The sequence below is a fragment of the Saimiri boliviensis genome, chromosome 3 (genome assembly GCF_048565385.1).
Source record: "Saimiri boliviensis isolate mSaiBol1 chromosome 3, mSaiBol1.pri, whole genome shotgun sequence".
Classification (NCBI taxonomy): domain Eukaryota; kingdom Metazoa; phylum Chordata; class Mammalia; order Primates; family Cebidae; genus Saimiri; species Saimiri boliviensis.
In genome coordinates, this window is record NC_133451.1 from 71,327,687 (window position 1) to 71,343,284 (window position 15,598).

A 15,598-nucleotide genomic window follows, 5' to 3' on the forward strand; every position below is an offset into this window, starting at 1 on the left:
CTGGTGCCAGAGCCTCCAGCGTAGCTGGGATTACAGACATGTACCACCACACCTGGCTAAGTTTTGTAGTTTTAGTAGAGTTAGGGCTTCATCATGTTGGCCAGGGTGATCTTGAACTGGCCTCAAGTGATCTGCCTGCTTCAGTCTCCCAAAGTGCTGGGATTACAGGCATGAGTCATCTTGCCCAGCCCCATTTTCTTTCTTCCTTTGTTCTTCATTTCCTCACTTTTTTTTTTTTTCTTGAGATGGAGTTTTGCTCTTGTTGCTCAAGCTGGAGAACAATGTCGCAATCTCAGCTCACCGCAACCTCCACCTCCCCGGTTCAGGCTATTCTCCTGCCTCAGCCTCCCCAGTAGCTGGGATTACAGGTGCTCACCACCACGCCTGGCTAATTTTTTGTATTTTTAGTAGAAACAGGGTTTCACCATGTTAGGCAGGCTGTTCTCAAACTCCAAGTGAGCTGCCTGCTTCAGCCTCCCAAAGGGCTGGGATTACAGGTGTGAGCCACCGTGCCTGGCCTCACTTTCTAAATAAAAAGGGGAGGGGTCGTTTTGGGAGGAGGTTAAGGCCCAAAACTCCCCTTGATATGGCCGCTGCTCTAAGGGATGTGATATTTTGCTCAATCCATTCTTTCAACAAATGTTTAAAGAGCACCTACTATGTGCTTCAGATATTGTACAAAGATGATATAACCTCTGTTCTTTGAATGACCACAGCCTAATAGAGAGACTGAGGGCGAATTGTGCAAACCCTGGGTCCTCCAAATACTTAACATCAGAGCCAGGTTGTCAAAGGTTCTCCTTTGTTCTGGCTGAATGGTAACTATCACAGAGACCTGCCAGTTTCAACTTATTCTAGTTATTCCAAAAAGTGAATTGTTCCAAGTGGCATCAGTGCACATTAAAACGTGGGCCTGAGTTATAGTGCTCGTGAAGACTGGAAACAAGTGAGATCCCCCGCCAGCACAGCTCATGCAACTGCTTCTGCAAATTCCCCTCCAACACTTTCACCCATCCCGGCTCAACTGAGGCACCCGAGACGTTTCTTCTCTGGGCCAATCAGAACTCACTTAGCATCTCTTTGATGCAACCGTTCCCTTATAAAAAGATTAAACGTGGACCAGCTATTTTTATTCGGTCCTATAAAAATAGCTGCCGTCAGTCAGTCCTGGCGGGGAATCAAGGCCTCTGCTCTTCAAGTGCGGCCCCAGTCGGCCGTGCCCTGATGTTGCTTTCCCAGCCACTGGCATTTGGGGGCGCAGCTGGACCCACAGCTCCCACACCGCGCTGTGTTACACTGAGAGAGTTTTTTAGGGAAAGGTAAAGGTGCATTTGCTATGGGAGACTCCGCTTAGGACACACACGCCAAAATCTTCCCAGGCTGCTGGTAAAAGCCAGGATGCGACAGCCTGAGGTTCCCAGAGCGAGTAAAAAGGATCAATCAGGTCCACCGGATGCACTTAGTTCAGCAGGAGTGGCGGGCTGTAGGGGTGGGAGGTAGCCCCAGGGCCTTTGATGTGGGTACACGCTTCTTCCCTCTCAAGCCCCCGGAATCGGTTCCTCCCCTAACGAGGGGTATGGACACGGTTCATCTGCCCTCAGCTGTGCCTAAGCAAGGACTGCGCCACCTATCTCCACCCCCTCCTCTCCGGTGTGACCACTTTTGATCCCTCCCCAGACAAAGCCAATCTGAACTCCAGCAGAATGAATAAAGGGATCAGGTTGCTCTCTCGGCCTCCCCTCACCCCCCTCCTCGCTTCTCCCCCTTCCCCACGTGACTCTCTGGAATCTTTGCCAAAGCTCAGAGTCTCTGGGTCCATTTTCTCACCGAGCAAAGCAGAGTGGAAGGTGGCAAGGAAGGCTAGAAGAAGGCTGAACGTGTGTCCTGTAAACGCGGGGTCCAGACCCGGCGTATTTTGGGCGTTTCCAGGCTCTCTCGCCCTGGTGGCCTTGAATTCGGGGGTCTTTTCCAGTCTCGCTAGCTTTTTCCTTCGTGCAATTAAAATTATGGCTCTGCTTCCACTCCCGTAATCATTGCACCTCTACCCTGCAGACCAGCTCCGGGGTGTTCGGCGCGGAGGTGGGCGTTGGTGTGCAGCAAGCCGCGCCCCCGCAGCCTTGCACACCCAGGCGAGGGGCGGGGACGAGAAAGTAGCAGCAGCGCCCCCCAGTCTTTCCTGGGAAGCTTCTGAACAGTCTGCTGCAGGGAGCGCAGCCCCAGGCGGCGCGGTGCGGCTGCATCGCGGGCGAGTCCCAGGAGCTGCCCGCAGCGCTGCACAAAGTTTCCAGCGAGCGGCCCCCGGCGAATGAGGTCTGCCGAGTGGGGTGGCCCGACCAAGGAGTGACTGTGGGTGGGTCTTTCGGGGCTGCCGGCGACCCGCCGTGCCGACGCAGCGCCGACGTCTGGTGTCAAGTGAACTTTAAAAAGCTGCTTCGGACAAACCAGAGCCAGGATCTCCACTGTCGGGGACCCGGGAGCGGAAGGGTCTAGCCCGAGGGAAATGCTGGAAGATCCGATCAGCCCGTGACCAGGAACTTTCAGACGAGACTTTGCCGCGGATAACTGCGCTCTGCCTCCTCTTTTTCTCCCAAAGCTCAGCCCACGTTGGCGTCCTGCCTTGCGGGGGAGCTCGGCGCGCTCTCCTCCCGGGCTGCGAGTCAGTTGAACCCCCAGCCTGCGCCGGCACCTCCGAGCGGATGCGTGTCGCTCTCGGCCGGTCCGTCTCACTTTCCCGGAGGTAAAGGCCCGCTGTCCCCCACCCTCGGTGCGCCGGGGTTCTCGGCGCCGGAGCCAGCGTTTTGGCCGAGCACTTCTTGGATGCTGAAGGCTGGGCTCCTCCATCACGGGTGCCGAGGCGGCGATGGGTGTACTCAAAGTGTGGCTTGGTCTGGCCCTAGCGCTGGTGGAATTTGCAGTATTGCCTCATCATTCCGAAGGTGAGAGAGCGGTGCCTTGTGTGTGTCTGTGAACGTGCAGTTTCAAAGGCTCTGTAGGTTTTATGGTATGTGGGTCGCGTGGAAGTTTTTCTGGGGAGTGTGGGGTGGAAGTGGAACTCGAACAGGCTTTTTGCCGACAAGTTTCCTACTCCTGACTGTTTTGTATTAGGATTACAACCCCCGACACGGCCTCCCTCTCTGCCCTAAGTGCTTTTGGGTGGGTGGGTGGCCGATGGAGGTGACATCTCTGAAGCGGATTCTTTTACTTTCCACCACCTACCTTTTCCCGAAGAGAAAGCAACTGCATGGGGCACAGGTGAGGAGTGAACAATTGCTCTTACCTGTTTAGAAATACTTGTGTTTCGAAGAAACACACAGACTTTCTCCTTAAAGCCCCATCGCTCTCCCGCCCTCCTTATCTCAATCTCCCCCTAAAAACCAGTTAGGATTTTATAACTAACTGGTTGGAGCGTGTTCTGGACGTAGATAGTTCAGCTGCAATGAAAGGAATCTCTCCAGTAAGGAGAAACACGAACCTGCTTGCTTCCCAGAACAAAAGTGGTTAATAAGAGTTTAGGTTCATCATTCTTTTACTTCACCCTCCACCTCCTGGTTTTCCTCCGAGGCCCCGAGCTACGTGTAAAACCCCAGAGCTTCGGGAGAAAAAAGGAAGCCGTGAGAGTAGTTGTCGCCATGATATCAAAAGCAATCCAGGCTCAACCAAATAAATGAGTCAATAAGTAAATCAAGAGTTTGGGGTCCTGGGATGCCGGGCCCGAGGGCGCGAGGCACTCTGAGCTCCCACCTGCTCGGAGGAGCCGGGTAAGTTGCCCAGCCAGTGCTTAGGGAGGGGGAAGGGAGCCGGCGGGCAGGGAGGAAGACGGGTTAATCCACAGCGCCTGGCTCTCGGCTTCCCCTCCCGGTTCCATTCATTATTCATCCAGCTGCGGGAAGAAGAGTTCACCTGCCCAGCCTCAAATCAGAGCCGCGGCTGGTGCGGGGCGGGCCGCCTTCTCCGCCCTGGTGTCCCGGGAAGGGGCGCGGGGCGCTCCGGGGCCGAGCTCCGGCGCAGGACTGGGGGCTGCTCGAGGCCCGGAGAGGAAAAAGCTCTGCCTCGGGTCGACCTCCAGTCACCGGAGCAGCTGCCTTTTCTTTTCTGGCTTCCCAAGAGAAAGTGGGAGGCCTTGGGAATCCATGAACAGTAGTGGGGGACTTTCCCATGGGTACAGGTGCTGCTTTCTGCCCTCTTCCGGGATGTGTGTCAAGTGTGTATAATCTTCGGGAAAGGCACATCTGGGACCTGTGCAGCCTTCTCTCAACAATGCATGTCCTGTAGAAATACAGCTTTATTGTCCATGTGTGGGTGCGTACTTTGGGGGAAGGAAAAAAAACTTGTAGGGCTTCATTATAATAAAGCAGATGAGAGAGTCACCCCAGGCCATCCAAACCTAAACTTGGTACTTAGAAAAATTAATTTCACTTGGTTGCAGTTTTTTATTTAGAGTCCTATTCCAGCAACGCAGAAAAGGTGGTTAGCACTCCCGGGATAGCTCACCAGGGGGCAGTTGGAATAATTCAGCTTCTCAGAACCAAATCTCTGGAATCGACAAAGGGCATTATTACCAAGAGCCTACAGGGTGCGCTCTTTGGAAGACTGCTTGATCCAGTGAGCAACGTTTAAGAATTGCCAAAGCTATTGATTGGGAGGTGGGGATGGGGGGACGCGAAGCACAGAAAGCCGGGGTGAGGGCCAGGTTGGGGGGTGAACATCACTCCAAAGAGTCTTTGGAAACTTTGCTTCTTATTGTTTTACCTGTCAGAGCATTCTATAGCCATTTCACAAATCGGATTGATAAACTGATCGATGTCTGAGAGTTTCCACCCACATCATGATGGTGCTTATCTAATAAAGAATGAACACGGCCATTTATTGAGCAGGTATTGCCGGACACTGTGCTAAGCACTTTACACATCTCATTTAATTAGTTTAATTAAGTGATATCATTCCCACAGACAAAAAAAAACCACTTGTCATCTGATGAGACCTCTTATTTGGTCCTCTCGAGCTTTTCTTTTTCTTTAAAAAATAAGAGCATTGAGACCAAGGAGGGAAAACGGCAAGGATCTTAGAAATCTCAAGGTTTTATTACTAGCCCAGAGAATACTTTTTTAAAATGGAAAAGAAACATTCACATGTACAATATACTTCTTTTGAGGGGATGTACCCTGTGACACCTCTGCTGACCAGCTCATGGCAAAATTTATCATTTTCTTCTCAGTGGACAGAGAGGACAATTTTTTTTGGTATGGGTTTGGTCTTCCTCACTTAGCTGTGTGCTTATTGAGGGGTTAGGATGCTTCTATTCTTGTATCTTCAGTTTAGCTCCTAGCATACAATAAGTGCTCAAAAAATTGGTCAGATGAACAAATATTGGCAAATTACATTCTTTTAAATTAAGCTTAACTGGTAAACTGGCCTCTGGTTAGCTGACTAACCTTGAATGAACCACCTAACTTCTTTGATCTAGTCTGTCATTTAGTAAATGAAGTCAATTAGGTGATAGCTCTAAGATACTTTGGCTAATCATCAAACATAGAAGAGAAAAGATCAGCATTTGCTGCCTTATTTGTGGTCAATTGCAACTTTCTGGCTCTAAATTTCATTTTTTTGAGACAGAGTCTTGCTCTGTCACCCAGGCTGGAGTGCAGTGCTGCAATCTCAGCTCTCTGCTGCCTCCACCCCCTGGACTCAAGTGATTCTCATGCCTCAACAGCCTGAGTAGCTGGGATTACAGATGTGCGCCACCATGCCCGGCTAATTTTCATATCTGTAATAGACAAGGGTTTCACCATGTTGGCCAGGCTGGTCTTGAACTCCTGACCTCAAGTAAACTGCCTGCCTTGGCCTTCCAAAGTGCTAGGATTACAGGCATGAGCTACCATGACCGACCTCTAAATTTTATTTTAATTCTCAAAAGCAAAGTAAATTTTTACAAGCAAATTATTGGCAGTGTTATTTTATATTGCCTTATATTGCTAAACAGATAAACTATTAATGCTATGATATGAGAACTTAATAAAATCAAGAAGTCACAAAGAAGCTTCTAACATGGCTGCTTTCTGAATCAGAGAAACTCTGCCATTAGCATTTTCTGGAGAAATATCTTGAGTTCTGTTGACATGAAAGTCCTGTGAAGTTACACTAGATAAGAAAGTTGCCTTGGGATAGGGAAAGATCATTGAATTGCAGACTAAGAAAATTGAGTTTTAGTCTGTATCCCATCACTCTCCGTGTGATTTTAGGCATTCCCCAAATCCCAGGCTTTTCCTATAAATGCCATTGAACAGATTTCATTGAAGAGGATCATTTGATAGACAATATGTTTTATTTATGGGTAGGTTAGGGTAGTTGGTTCCGCTCTGGGCTGAAGAGTTGTTTCGTTGAGAGACTCTAGGCTTAAAACTCAGTGTTAGGGAAGAGGAGGCATTGGCTGGAAACAAGTAACCTAATTCTTTCATTCTGCAAGCCTTTATTGAGAGTTTATGTGTCAGGTTATGTCTGGTAGGTGGGTACAAACATCAAAACCAAAGCCAAAATAATTCCTGCACTCAAGGAGTTTGCATATCTAGAAATTGTTAATAACAGTTTAATAGCAGTAGGGATATGGGAACATTTGGTCCTGGCTGGGTTTCTCAGTATGGAAATGTTAGATGATGGTTGTAACTTTGCATCTTTTGGCTTTTGTAATTACCTGGCAATGGAAATAAGGAGGTATTGTGGACTCTTATTTTCATCAATTATATTCCATTGCTCTCTGAAGATTGGATTCTGGGCATTACTCTCCTTATGTAGTATACATCCTTTAGTAAGGACCCAGCCATCCATATTCACTGTTACGGACTTGGGTGGCAATATCACCCAACTGTAGTCACACAAGTAGTCATAAAATATTCTTTAACACATGGCTCGGAGCAGGGGAGGGGACTACCGCATGTCAAAGTTGGAGCCTCATACCAAATCTTACTGTAGTTCCAAAACAGTTGGCCCACTTCCATTTTAACTACTCTATTAATTGATCTAAATCCTAGCTGACAATAATCAGGACATTAGCTGTCCTGTCAGTTCAGAAAATGATTCTATTTTAAGTATTCCACAGTGTACACAGCCATATGCTGAATTATAGCACAACATAAAGCCTGAACATTTAAATGCTAACTTGTGGCTGCTTGTTCCTAATGAGTCATGTTTTTGTCGTACCATGATCTCCAAATCTTTTCGTATCTTAATGGTTGTATCTGCCACTATTTCTTTGAACTAATGGGTCTGACATTTTGTGGTGCTTGGATTTAACTTCTCTGATTTACTCAGTTTACTAATGGATTCAGGATATATGCAAATTATATCTCAAAATTTCTCCAAAAATATTAGATTTTATACAGTCATCGCATAATGGAGTATATTATAATATGCAAAAGGGATTAAAAACAGACATTTACTTGTTTAAATTTTATGCAGTAACATTTTGTCTATGTGACCTGCAAGAAATGAGCCAGTCACACAGGAAAAGAGCCCAGGTCTCAGGATCTGGGCTTCCCTCTTGATGCTATAAAATTGCTTCACCCTGCAAAACTTCATGCATTTTCTCACAGACTGTGAGGTGTCAGAACTTAAATTACCTGGCATCTCAGCTGCATTCTGTGCCCTGAACTGGTATTGTTCTTGGTTAAAGAACTCTACTCCTGTTGTCTTGTGTTTTTCGTCGGTTTTCCTTTGAATGAGGCTCATTTCTCCTAGATCAGCACCATCTCACAGAATTCACCTTGAGCTGGGCTTTTCTTTAAAGTTCAACCAAAGCCTTAAATATGAACATCAAATAGAGCTGCAATCATTCTTGTACTTCTTAATAAAAAAATAATGAGTGGAGAGAGTAATTTTTTTTCTCATATTATGTGAACTGATGGATTAGTGAAAAGACCTCCACTGTAGCTATCAACCAGAAGCCACACCGAGTACCCATGTCAACAAACTCCTCAACTTCATCTGCTGATGGGTGTGTGACAGAAATATGTTTGGTTTGGATGCTGCATCTGGTATTGGGTGATTATAAATGTTTGATAGGACTGGGCATCACACTGGAATGCTTATTTTCTCAAGAGAGTAGAAATGATGTTTTAGAAGCTGTGTTAATGGAGGCTCATTCATGCAGCTGCCTTCCGGGTAGAACTGTTCTGTTTTAGGAAAGCTCTCAGAGAGCAAAGCTGATTTCTTTTGGAATTGTACAATACAGAGCAAACCAAACTGAATTAATTCACCTTCCTTATGATATAATTTTTTAGCAACTGTATACCATTTTGACTTAAGTCTCCAGCAGATGCTTTGCTTGCTCAGGTATAGATGTGCCACACTCAGTGCTGCTTTATTTTTTCATACTGCAGTGAGTTCATAATGGCTTTCTAAACTTCCAAAAATGGGTTTTGATATAGGTTCTCAGAGACTTCTTAAGGTGCTTGATTTCCTTTGGAGCTATGAAAAGAATTGACTTTGGAAGGTAATGCTGTGGAGGAGAGCAATAAAATTATTTGAGGATAGTCTTATTTTAAAGATTAAATTTTGTGTTTTTTTTCTAAAAGTTAAATTTTGTTTGTTTATTCTAAAGTTTAAATTTTGTTAAATTTTACCCTAAGTGGTGATGATCTAAATTTTCTAAAACCAGAAGTAATTAAATACATCCATATAAGTAATTTAGAAAGTGAATTGGGTTTATATATATTTATTTGAGATATATGGGATTATTTTATATACACACATCACACACAAACATGTACATACACACACATATATATATGTGTGTGTGTGTGTGTGTGTGTGTATATATATATATATATATATATATATATATATATCTCCTTTCTTATGACATAGCATAGACTGAAATACTAAGTCTTTGAAACAAGATTTCTTAAGGAAAAATTAGACAATTAGGAAGAATTTCCCCCCAAGGTTTTATCTCGAGTTACTCTTATTAGAATGTCAGGGACCTAAAATTTATTTCAGTAAATTTGCCCACAGAGATCTTTGATTAAAACCAAAGTGTAAATAGTCATCTCAGTTTTTTTAAAGCTTGTTCTCAATTCCATTATTGGAAGAGAAGGTAGACCAGTTCTTTCCTGAGAAGTTAATATTTTTGAGATTTCATAAATGACATTAGAGGTAAGTGCTGTGGTAAAGTTACGTCCTTCTCTCTTTAGAAACCAACTGTGGCAGATTGTTAAGATATGCTTCACCTTGGTGTGTACATACTGTTCAAATCTGTTTTACAGACTCAGTTTCTGAGAGAGTAGGTGATAGCACACTGCCCATCTCTTTCTAAGTTAAATCAAGACCTTTGGTACAGCTCAAAAATTGGTTGGTAATGTGTGTATATTTTTTTAAATTAAGATTTCTGTTTTATAGTATATATATATATATTTATATATATATACTATAAATACTATATATACTATTTATACTGTATATAATATATACATACTATATATAGTATATAGTGGGTATATATGAATATATACTACACATGTAATAGTACATATTTAATAGTATATATAGTGTATATATTCTTTCACTATGTATAATACACACACACATATATTATGTAGTGGGATAGATGCAACATTTCAACATTTTTAGAAAGGAAGTACCCAAGAATAAATTCACAAATGGAGGATGTAGGCACAAAGTGCTAGGAGCTCCAAGGAACATAATCTGATGGGCAGGAGAAGTTTCACAAAGGAGATGGGATCAAGTTCAAGGGCCTTGACTACACAAAGTACATCTGTAGGCAATGCAAATGAGCAGAGGCATTGAGACATGTAAATATATCACAGGATTCTATGTTGGCCTCTTGGGTTGGACTGGAGACTTAGTGTAAGCAGAGAGTCACAGGGAAGCCTGGATAAATAAACGGGAATGGATTATGGAGGCTTTGCTGACTTATCACAAAGAAAAATATATACTGTGTTTATAGCATGCCGTTATAAATACATTTATCTTAAAATTCAAGTGATAAGTTTTAATGATGCTTTTTCTAATGTGTGTCCAAGGAATGTTGTTTTGGTGGATGGGGTTATTTCCCCAGGGGAAGAATGCTCAAACTTTTAAGATTTTGGAAGAAGCACATTTTACTGATTATGATGCGTGTAGATGCAGTTTTAGCAGTAAGCTTGCTGAGGAAGTGCCTGTTGGTTTGTTATGCATCTCTTGTAATTCTTGTTTTGTTTTTCCCCACAGGTGCTTGTGTCTATCAGGGTTCCTTGTTGGCGGTAAGTCATTCTTTACATACTTGCTTTCTTTCTTTTGAATGTAAAATGCTTGGTTGAGGTTCCTGAGTGAGTGAGTTGACCCTGTCATTGTAGAATATGTTTATTTTTCTTCACAGTTTGAGTATTAGCCCTCATTCAGGCACAATGACGCTCAATAATTTTAATACCTTTTCCAGAGTGAATTAGTTCCATTTGGATACTCAGGTATTGGAAGAGAAATTCAAACACTCAACACACAATTTGCATTCTGTGGCTGTTCTTTGTGTTCTTTTAATCAGAGAGAAAATTAGATCCCATCCCTTTGTCAGATACAAACAGGGACATGATTTGTTTATCTTCCTGTTGCATTTGCTTCTTCCTTTGAACCGTTCTCCAAAAAAAAGTATGATTATCAAATTAAGCAGAATAGGAAGGATTTCTGTTTTTGATTGAATTATAAACTTAAGTTTTGGTGAAGAGTAAACAAATTAACATTTATCCCTGAACTCTTGCCATATAGGGTAAAATTGATTTTGAATTTAATGTCAGAATGACTTGGGGGAAAAGCTGATGTAAGTCTCATGCATTTCTTTTCATTACTAATGCACTATGGTGCATAACTGTGTGTTAAAGCCTTATTGAGAAGACTATCTACAGTCCATCAACTCTAATAAATGGTGTGACAAGTCATTCTTCACCACTTTTTTATTTTGGTTTAATAAATGCTATAATAAAAGTGAACTGAGATGGTTGGAAAGAGTTTGCTTATTTATATCACAACCTGCTATTGACATGTGTGTTATTAATAAGTCATCTTGGATTATCCTTGTGGTATTGAAATAGATGAGGACTATCTGAAGTATCTAAGAGTCTAGATAATTGTAGATATTCACAGTAATATTCTTGAATCTGTACTTTATATACTGTAGTTGCTGCTTGGTAATAAATAAATAAATAATACTAATTTTTGTATTTTTAGTAGAGACAAAGTTTCACCATATTGGCTAGGCTGGTCTCAAATGCCTGACCTTGTGATCTTCCTGCCTCGGCCTCCCAAAGTGCTGAGATTACAGGTGTGAGCCAGTGTGTCCAGCCTTGTTTATTCTTTAATATGTTTTAGGAGTCATTTGCTCCAAAATATATTATCACTTTTGGGGATCTATAGTAGATATTTAGACAAGTCAGTTATCCACGCTAATAGAAAGAGAATTCTTTATTGTGTAGAGTGCTCCATAACTTTTCATTATATTTTCATAAGCATTTATATGTCTGATACTTATAGTAGACCAATGAAATAGGCAGGCCATGTATTATTTCATACTCTTCCCTCTTTTAATAGAAAGGGTGAGAGAGAGAGAGAGATGAAGAGATTTGCTAGAGGTAATTGACCGTTAGGGGTGGCCCAGAACAAGACATCCTGTCTTCCTCTGTTGTTCTGCCTCTATATGAAAAAAGGTGACTAGACCATCTTCTGTATTTAATTTTGGTATGTGTTATTGTTCATTTGAATATGAAAGCATCAAGTAATTAGAGAGGTCAGTTTGATCAAGTTAAAAGGAGAAACTGCCCAGCCAACTTGAATTTATTGGATGACCTTGCTTCCTTCTCTGCCATGCCCTGGCTGATCCTAGGGCTCATGGCTGCTCAAGGTTAGTGGGCTGCACCCTCCCACACCAGCATGCTCCTCATTCCTCCAGGTGACTTCTTTGCTTATCAAGGATCTGCTACATTTGTTTCTTTTTCTTTCTTTCCTTCTTTGTTGTTGCTGTTGTTGTTGTTGTTGTTATGAAACAGAGTCTCGCTCTGTCACCCAGGCTAGAATGCAGGGATCTTGGCTCACTGCAACCTCTGACTCCAGGATTTAATCAATTCTCCTGCCTCAGCCTCCCAAGTATCTGGGACTACAGGTGCACACCACCACACACAGCTAATTTTTTTGTAGTTTTAGTGAAGACTGGGTTTCAGCATGTGGGCCAGGCTGGTCTTGAACTCCTGACCTCAAAGTGCTGGATTACAGGCATGAGCCACCAAGCTCAATCTGCTACATTTGTTTCTAAACCTCTTCAAACTTGAGATACTTATTATTGTAGTTATGTAATTCAGTCTGAAAGACAATATATTTATTACAATAATAAAATCATTAAACAAATATTTATTGAATGACAATTGCAGGCCTGCCCTGGACTGCATCCGTGAACAGTTGAAAATTCCTGCCCTCATGAAGCTTGAATTCTAACATGTAAAATATATAGAATGTCAGATAGGTGGGCTATGGGGAAAAACATTGTGGAGGTGGGAGGGATAGAAAAGGCTCAATAGGGGATGAAGGTGGCTGCGTTAGATAGGGTGATAGGGAAGGCTTCACTGAGAAGGTGACATTTGAACAAAGACATACTGAAAGATATAATGATAAGAGCTAGCCTGGTGGATACCCAAGGGGAGAGAATTCCAGAGATGGGGAGCAGAAACTGAAGTCTGAAGCAAGAGCGCCTATGGGCATTCAAGGCAGTGCATGGAGGATGACAGGAGATGGGTCAGGGAGGAGTGCAGGGGTCAGAGCATGCTGAGCCTTGTGCAGGCGTTAGCTTGTCCTTTCAGGCAGGTGGGTGAACTCTTGAGATGCTAGAAAGGAAGAATGGCAACATCAGACTTATCATTTAATTAAACTGCTGAAATGAGAATGTGAAAAGAAGTACTGCTCTTGTTTCTAGGGAAACTTCGTTGAATACTTTAAAAATATTTTACAGAGGCAGGTCACTAAAAAATTGTCATCAAATTAAGTGTAGAAAAAACAGCTATAAAAAATTGAGAAAATATTTCAAAATCTAGAGAGATCTTCGTTCAGGGTTATTTGTACCAATTTTCAGTTCTCTTTCCGTTTTAAGGACGATGAAACTGGAAATGGTAGTTGATGCGTTGTGGACTTAGTTTATTGTCTACATAATTCACATCTGCTGTCTCTCCACATGCCCTAGTGTTAAAGAAAGGCATTGTATCTACATCAGTGAAATTGGAGAGTGCATGTATGTTCATGTATTTTGAATTAAAGAGTTCAAGAACATTACTATAGGATTCTAGGATTCCCCGATTATACAACTTTTTGGGTGACAAAGACTTCTATTGTAAGAGGCATCATTTTCAAGAGCTGGCTCTGAGAATAGTGGTTGGTGTCTCTGTTCCAAACTTTGTAATTCTACCCACATATTCACTGTTTTAGAGGTAGAAGTGACTTGAGAAATCTCTTATTCCAGACTGTCCATTTTATAGATGAGGCAACTAGGGCAGGGATGTGACATTCTTGAGGTATGTTCACGACCCAGTTAAGTAACCAGAAGTAGAAGGTTGTTCTGGTTGAAAATGGCAAAGCCTCAGCTTTACCTAGAGTTCATAAAACCTATCAAGGAAAAGAGAACATGGATTTAGGCACTTGCTGCTAGTATAGTGCTAACTCTCTGCCTCTCTTGTGAGGATTCCTCTCCGTGATACGTTTCAATCTCATCACTTGTTGCTTAGGAAGCTGCTAGATATAGTGGAACATTCATGGCCCTGGCAGTCAGACACACCTGGTTTTGATTCTTCCTCTTCTATTACAAACCAGCTCTGTGACGTAGGGCAAGTTACATCACCTCTGGAACCTCTTATTGCCCCTGAGTGAAATGAGGACAAAGAAAGCCCCTCCTGAAGGGCTGTTGTAAAGAAGATAATGTGGAAAAGACACCCAGGTGCAATGCCTGGCATGTGCTTTTCTGCCATAACACATTTTCTCTTAACCAACCAAGAAGAACAAGAGGAAGACACAGTTACTAAGCACCTACTATGTATTTAATACTCAACAAACCCAGGAAATAGTTTCTAGGTTTTGGTTTTTTTTTTTTCATTTTTTTTCTTTTCTTTTCTTTTTTTTTTTTTTCACTTTACAGATAAGGAAGCTGAGGCTCAGGAAGTAGTCACTTGTCCAAAGTTACACAGTAAGTGCTAGTGGAAAAGAGAGTTCAAATCTGGTTCTGATTCTTAAGTCATTGATCAAGCATTCTATTTCTCACAACCGAGACAGTCGTTTGTTGTCTCTAAACACAACTATCTTATTTCACCGCCTTCAGTCCTATATGCCCACCCCCTCCCTGCCACAACTGCCATGCAGTTGTCTCTGCCAATCTCTGTCCCTGACCTCCCGCAAAAGCCAGCTGTCCCTGGCTAACCCCTTCCCATTTAACTGAGGCTGTCCTGCACTGGTGTAGGATGAGCATACAAATTCACCACGTGATGTGAAACATGTTGAGACAGGCACACCATCTTAAAAACACCTTAAAAACATGTCATCTTGAAAACAAAAGCCAGCTGTCCCTGGCTAACTCCTTCCCATTTAACTGAGGCCATCCTGCACTGGTAAAGGATGAGCATATAGATTCACTATGTGATGCGAAACGTGTTTAGACAGGCATGTCATCTTAAAAAAAATACAATGTACAGTGTATTATGTACTACATATGTGCATATGTGTGTATATGTATGTAAGTGTGCATGTATAGATCTCCCTCACCTTGTATTGCATTGTGTCTCCCAGTTTTCGACAGCTGTCTGGACTTGCAGTGAGTGACATCCTGGGGTGATTAAGTCCTAAACATATGTAGCCGTCTCTCACTTATGGACTGACTTCAGCTCTCTCCCTTCTCTTTTCTTTCAACTCTTCTGTAACTTTCTCTTCTTTTTATTCCTCAGGTAAGAAATGACCAGAAGGGACTAAAAATAACTTGAAAAACATTGAATTAATCTATTTTGGAGTGTGTTTCTTACCCCATAATACCCATGCACTCCTGGGCTCACAAGACTTTCTCTCAAGTCAGCCCTTGTGGAAGACAGTGTGACTGTGTTAAATCGGGAATCCATCAGAGGGAAACTATCTAGGTTTAACTGTGACATCCAGTGTGAGGAAGAAAATTAATTTTTTATTTCAAAGTATTCACATACCTTCTGTCTTTTCCAACTATATCAAGTATTAAAAAAAAAAAAAAAACAACTTTCCTTTTGTGTCACCACAAGCAAACACACATCCTTTTTAAAGTTCTTCCTCGGATGAATGACTTAACTCTTCACTTCAATTTTTCTGTCTGTGTAATGGAGATGAACTGTTTTACTTCTCAGGATTGTTGTGACGCTTAAAGGAGACGAACATGAAGCACTTCATCCAGTGCTGTGACTTACAGTGCTCAGTAAAGGTTGGCTGCTATCGTTCTAAAGCAGTGATGACTGGCAAGGGTGGATAAACTACCCATCTTCCCCAGATCAGAAGTGTTAAGTGTTGGGATTTTCCTACTTGGGATACTTTTGCTGAGAAATGCTGAGAAAGCGAATCACAAGGCACTAAT

At 42.6% G+C, this 15,598-nt stretch overlaps 1 protein-coding gene across 7 annotated transcripts in view; it reads left to right on the top strand.

The window, feature by feature from the left end:
* Window positions 1-1,835: 1,835 nt before the first annotated feature.
* The window catches only part of FRAS1 (Fraser extracellular matrix complex subunit 1), a 460,403-nt gene continuing 446,640 nt past the window's right edge, over window positions 1,836-15,598 (top strand). For all 7 annotated transcript variants that reach the window (XM_074396330.1, XM_074396331.1, XM_074396334.1 and 4 more), the window contains exons 1-2: window positions 1,836-2,936; window positions 10,222-10,253. In XM_074396330.1, coding sequence (XP_074252431.1) covers window positions 2,861-2,936; window positions 10,222-10,253 — 108 coding nt within the window. In that variant the 5' untranslated portion in view covers window positions 1,836-2,860. The remainder of the gene's footprint in view (window positions 2,937-10,221; window positions 10,254-15,598) is intronic.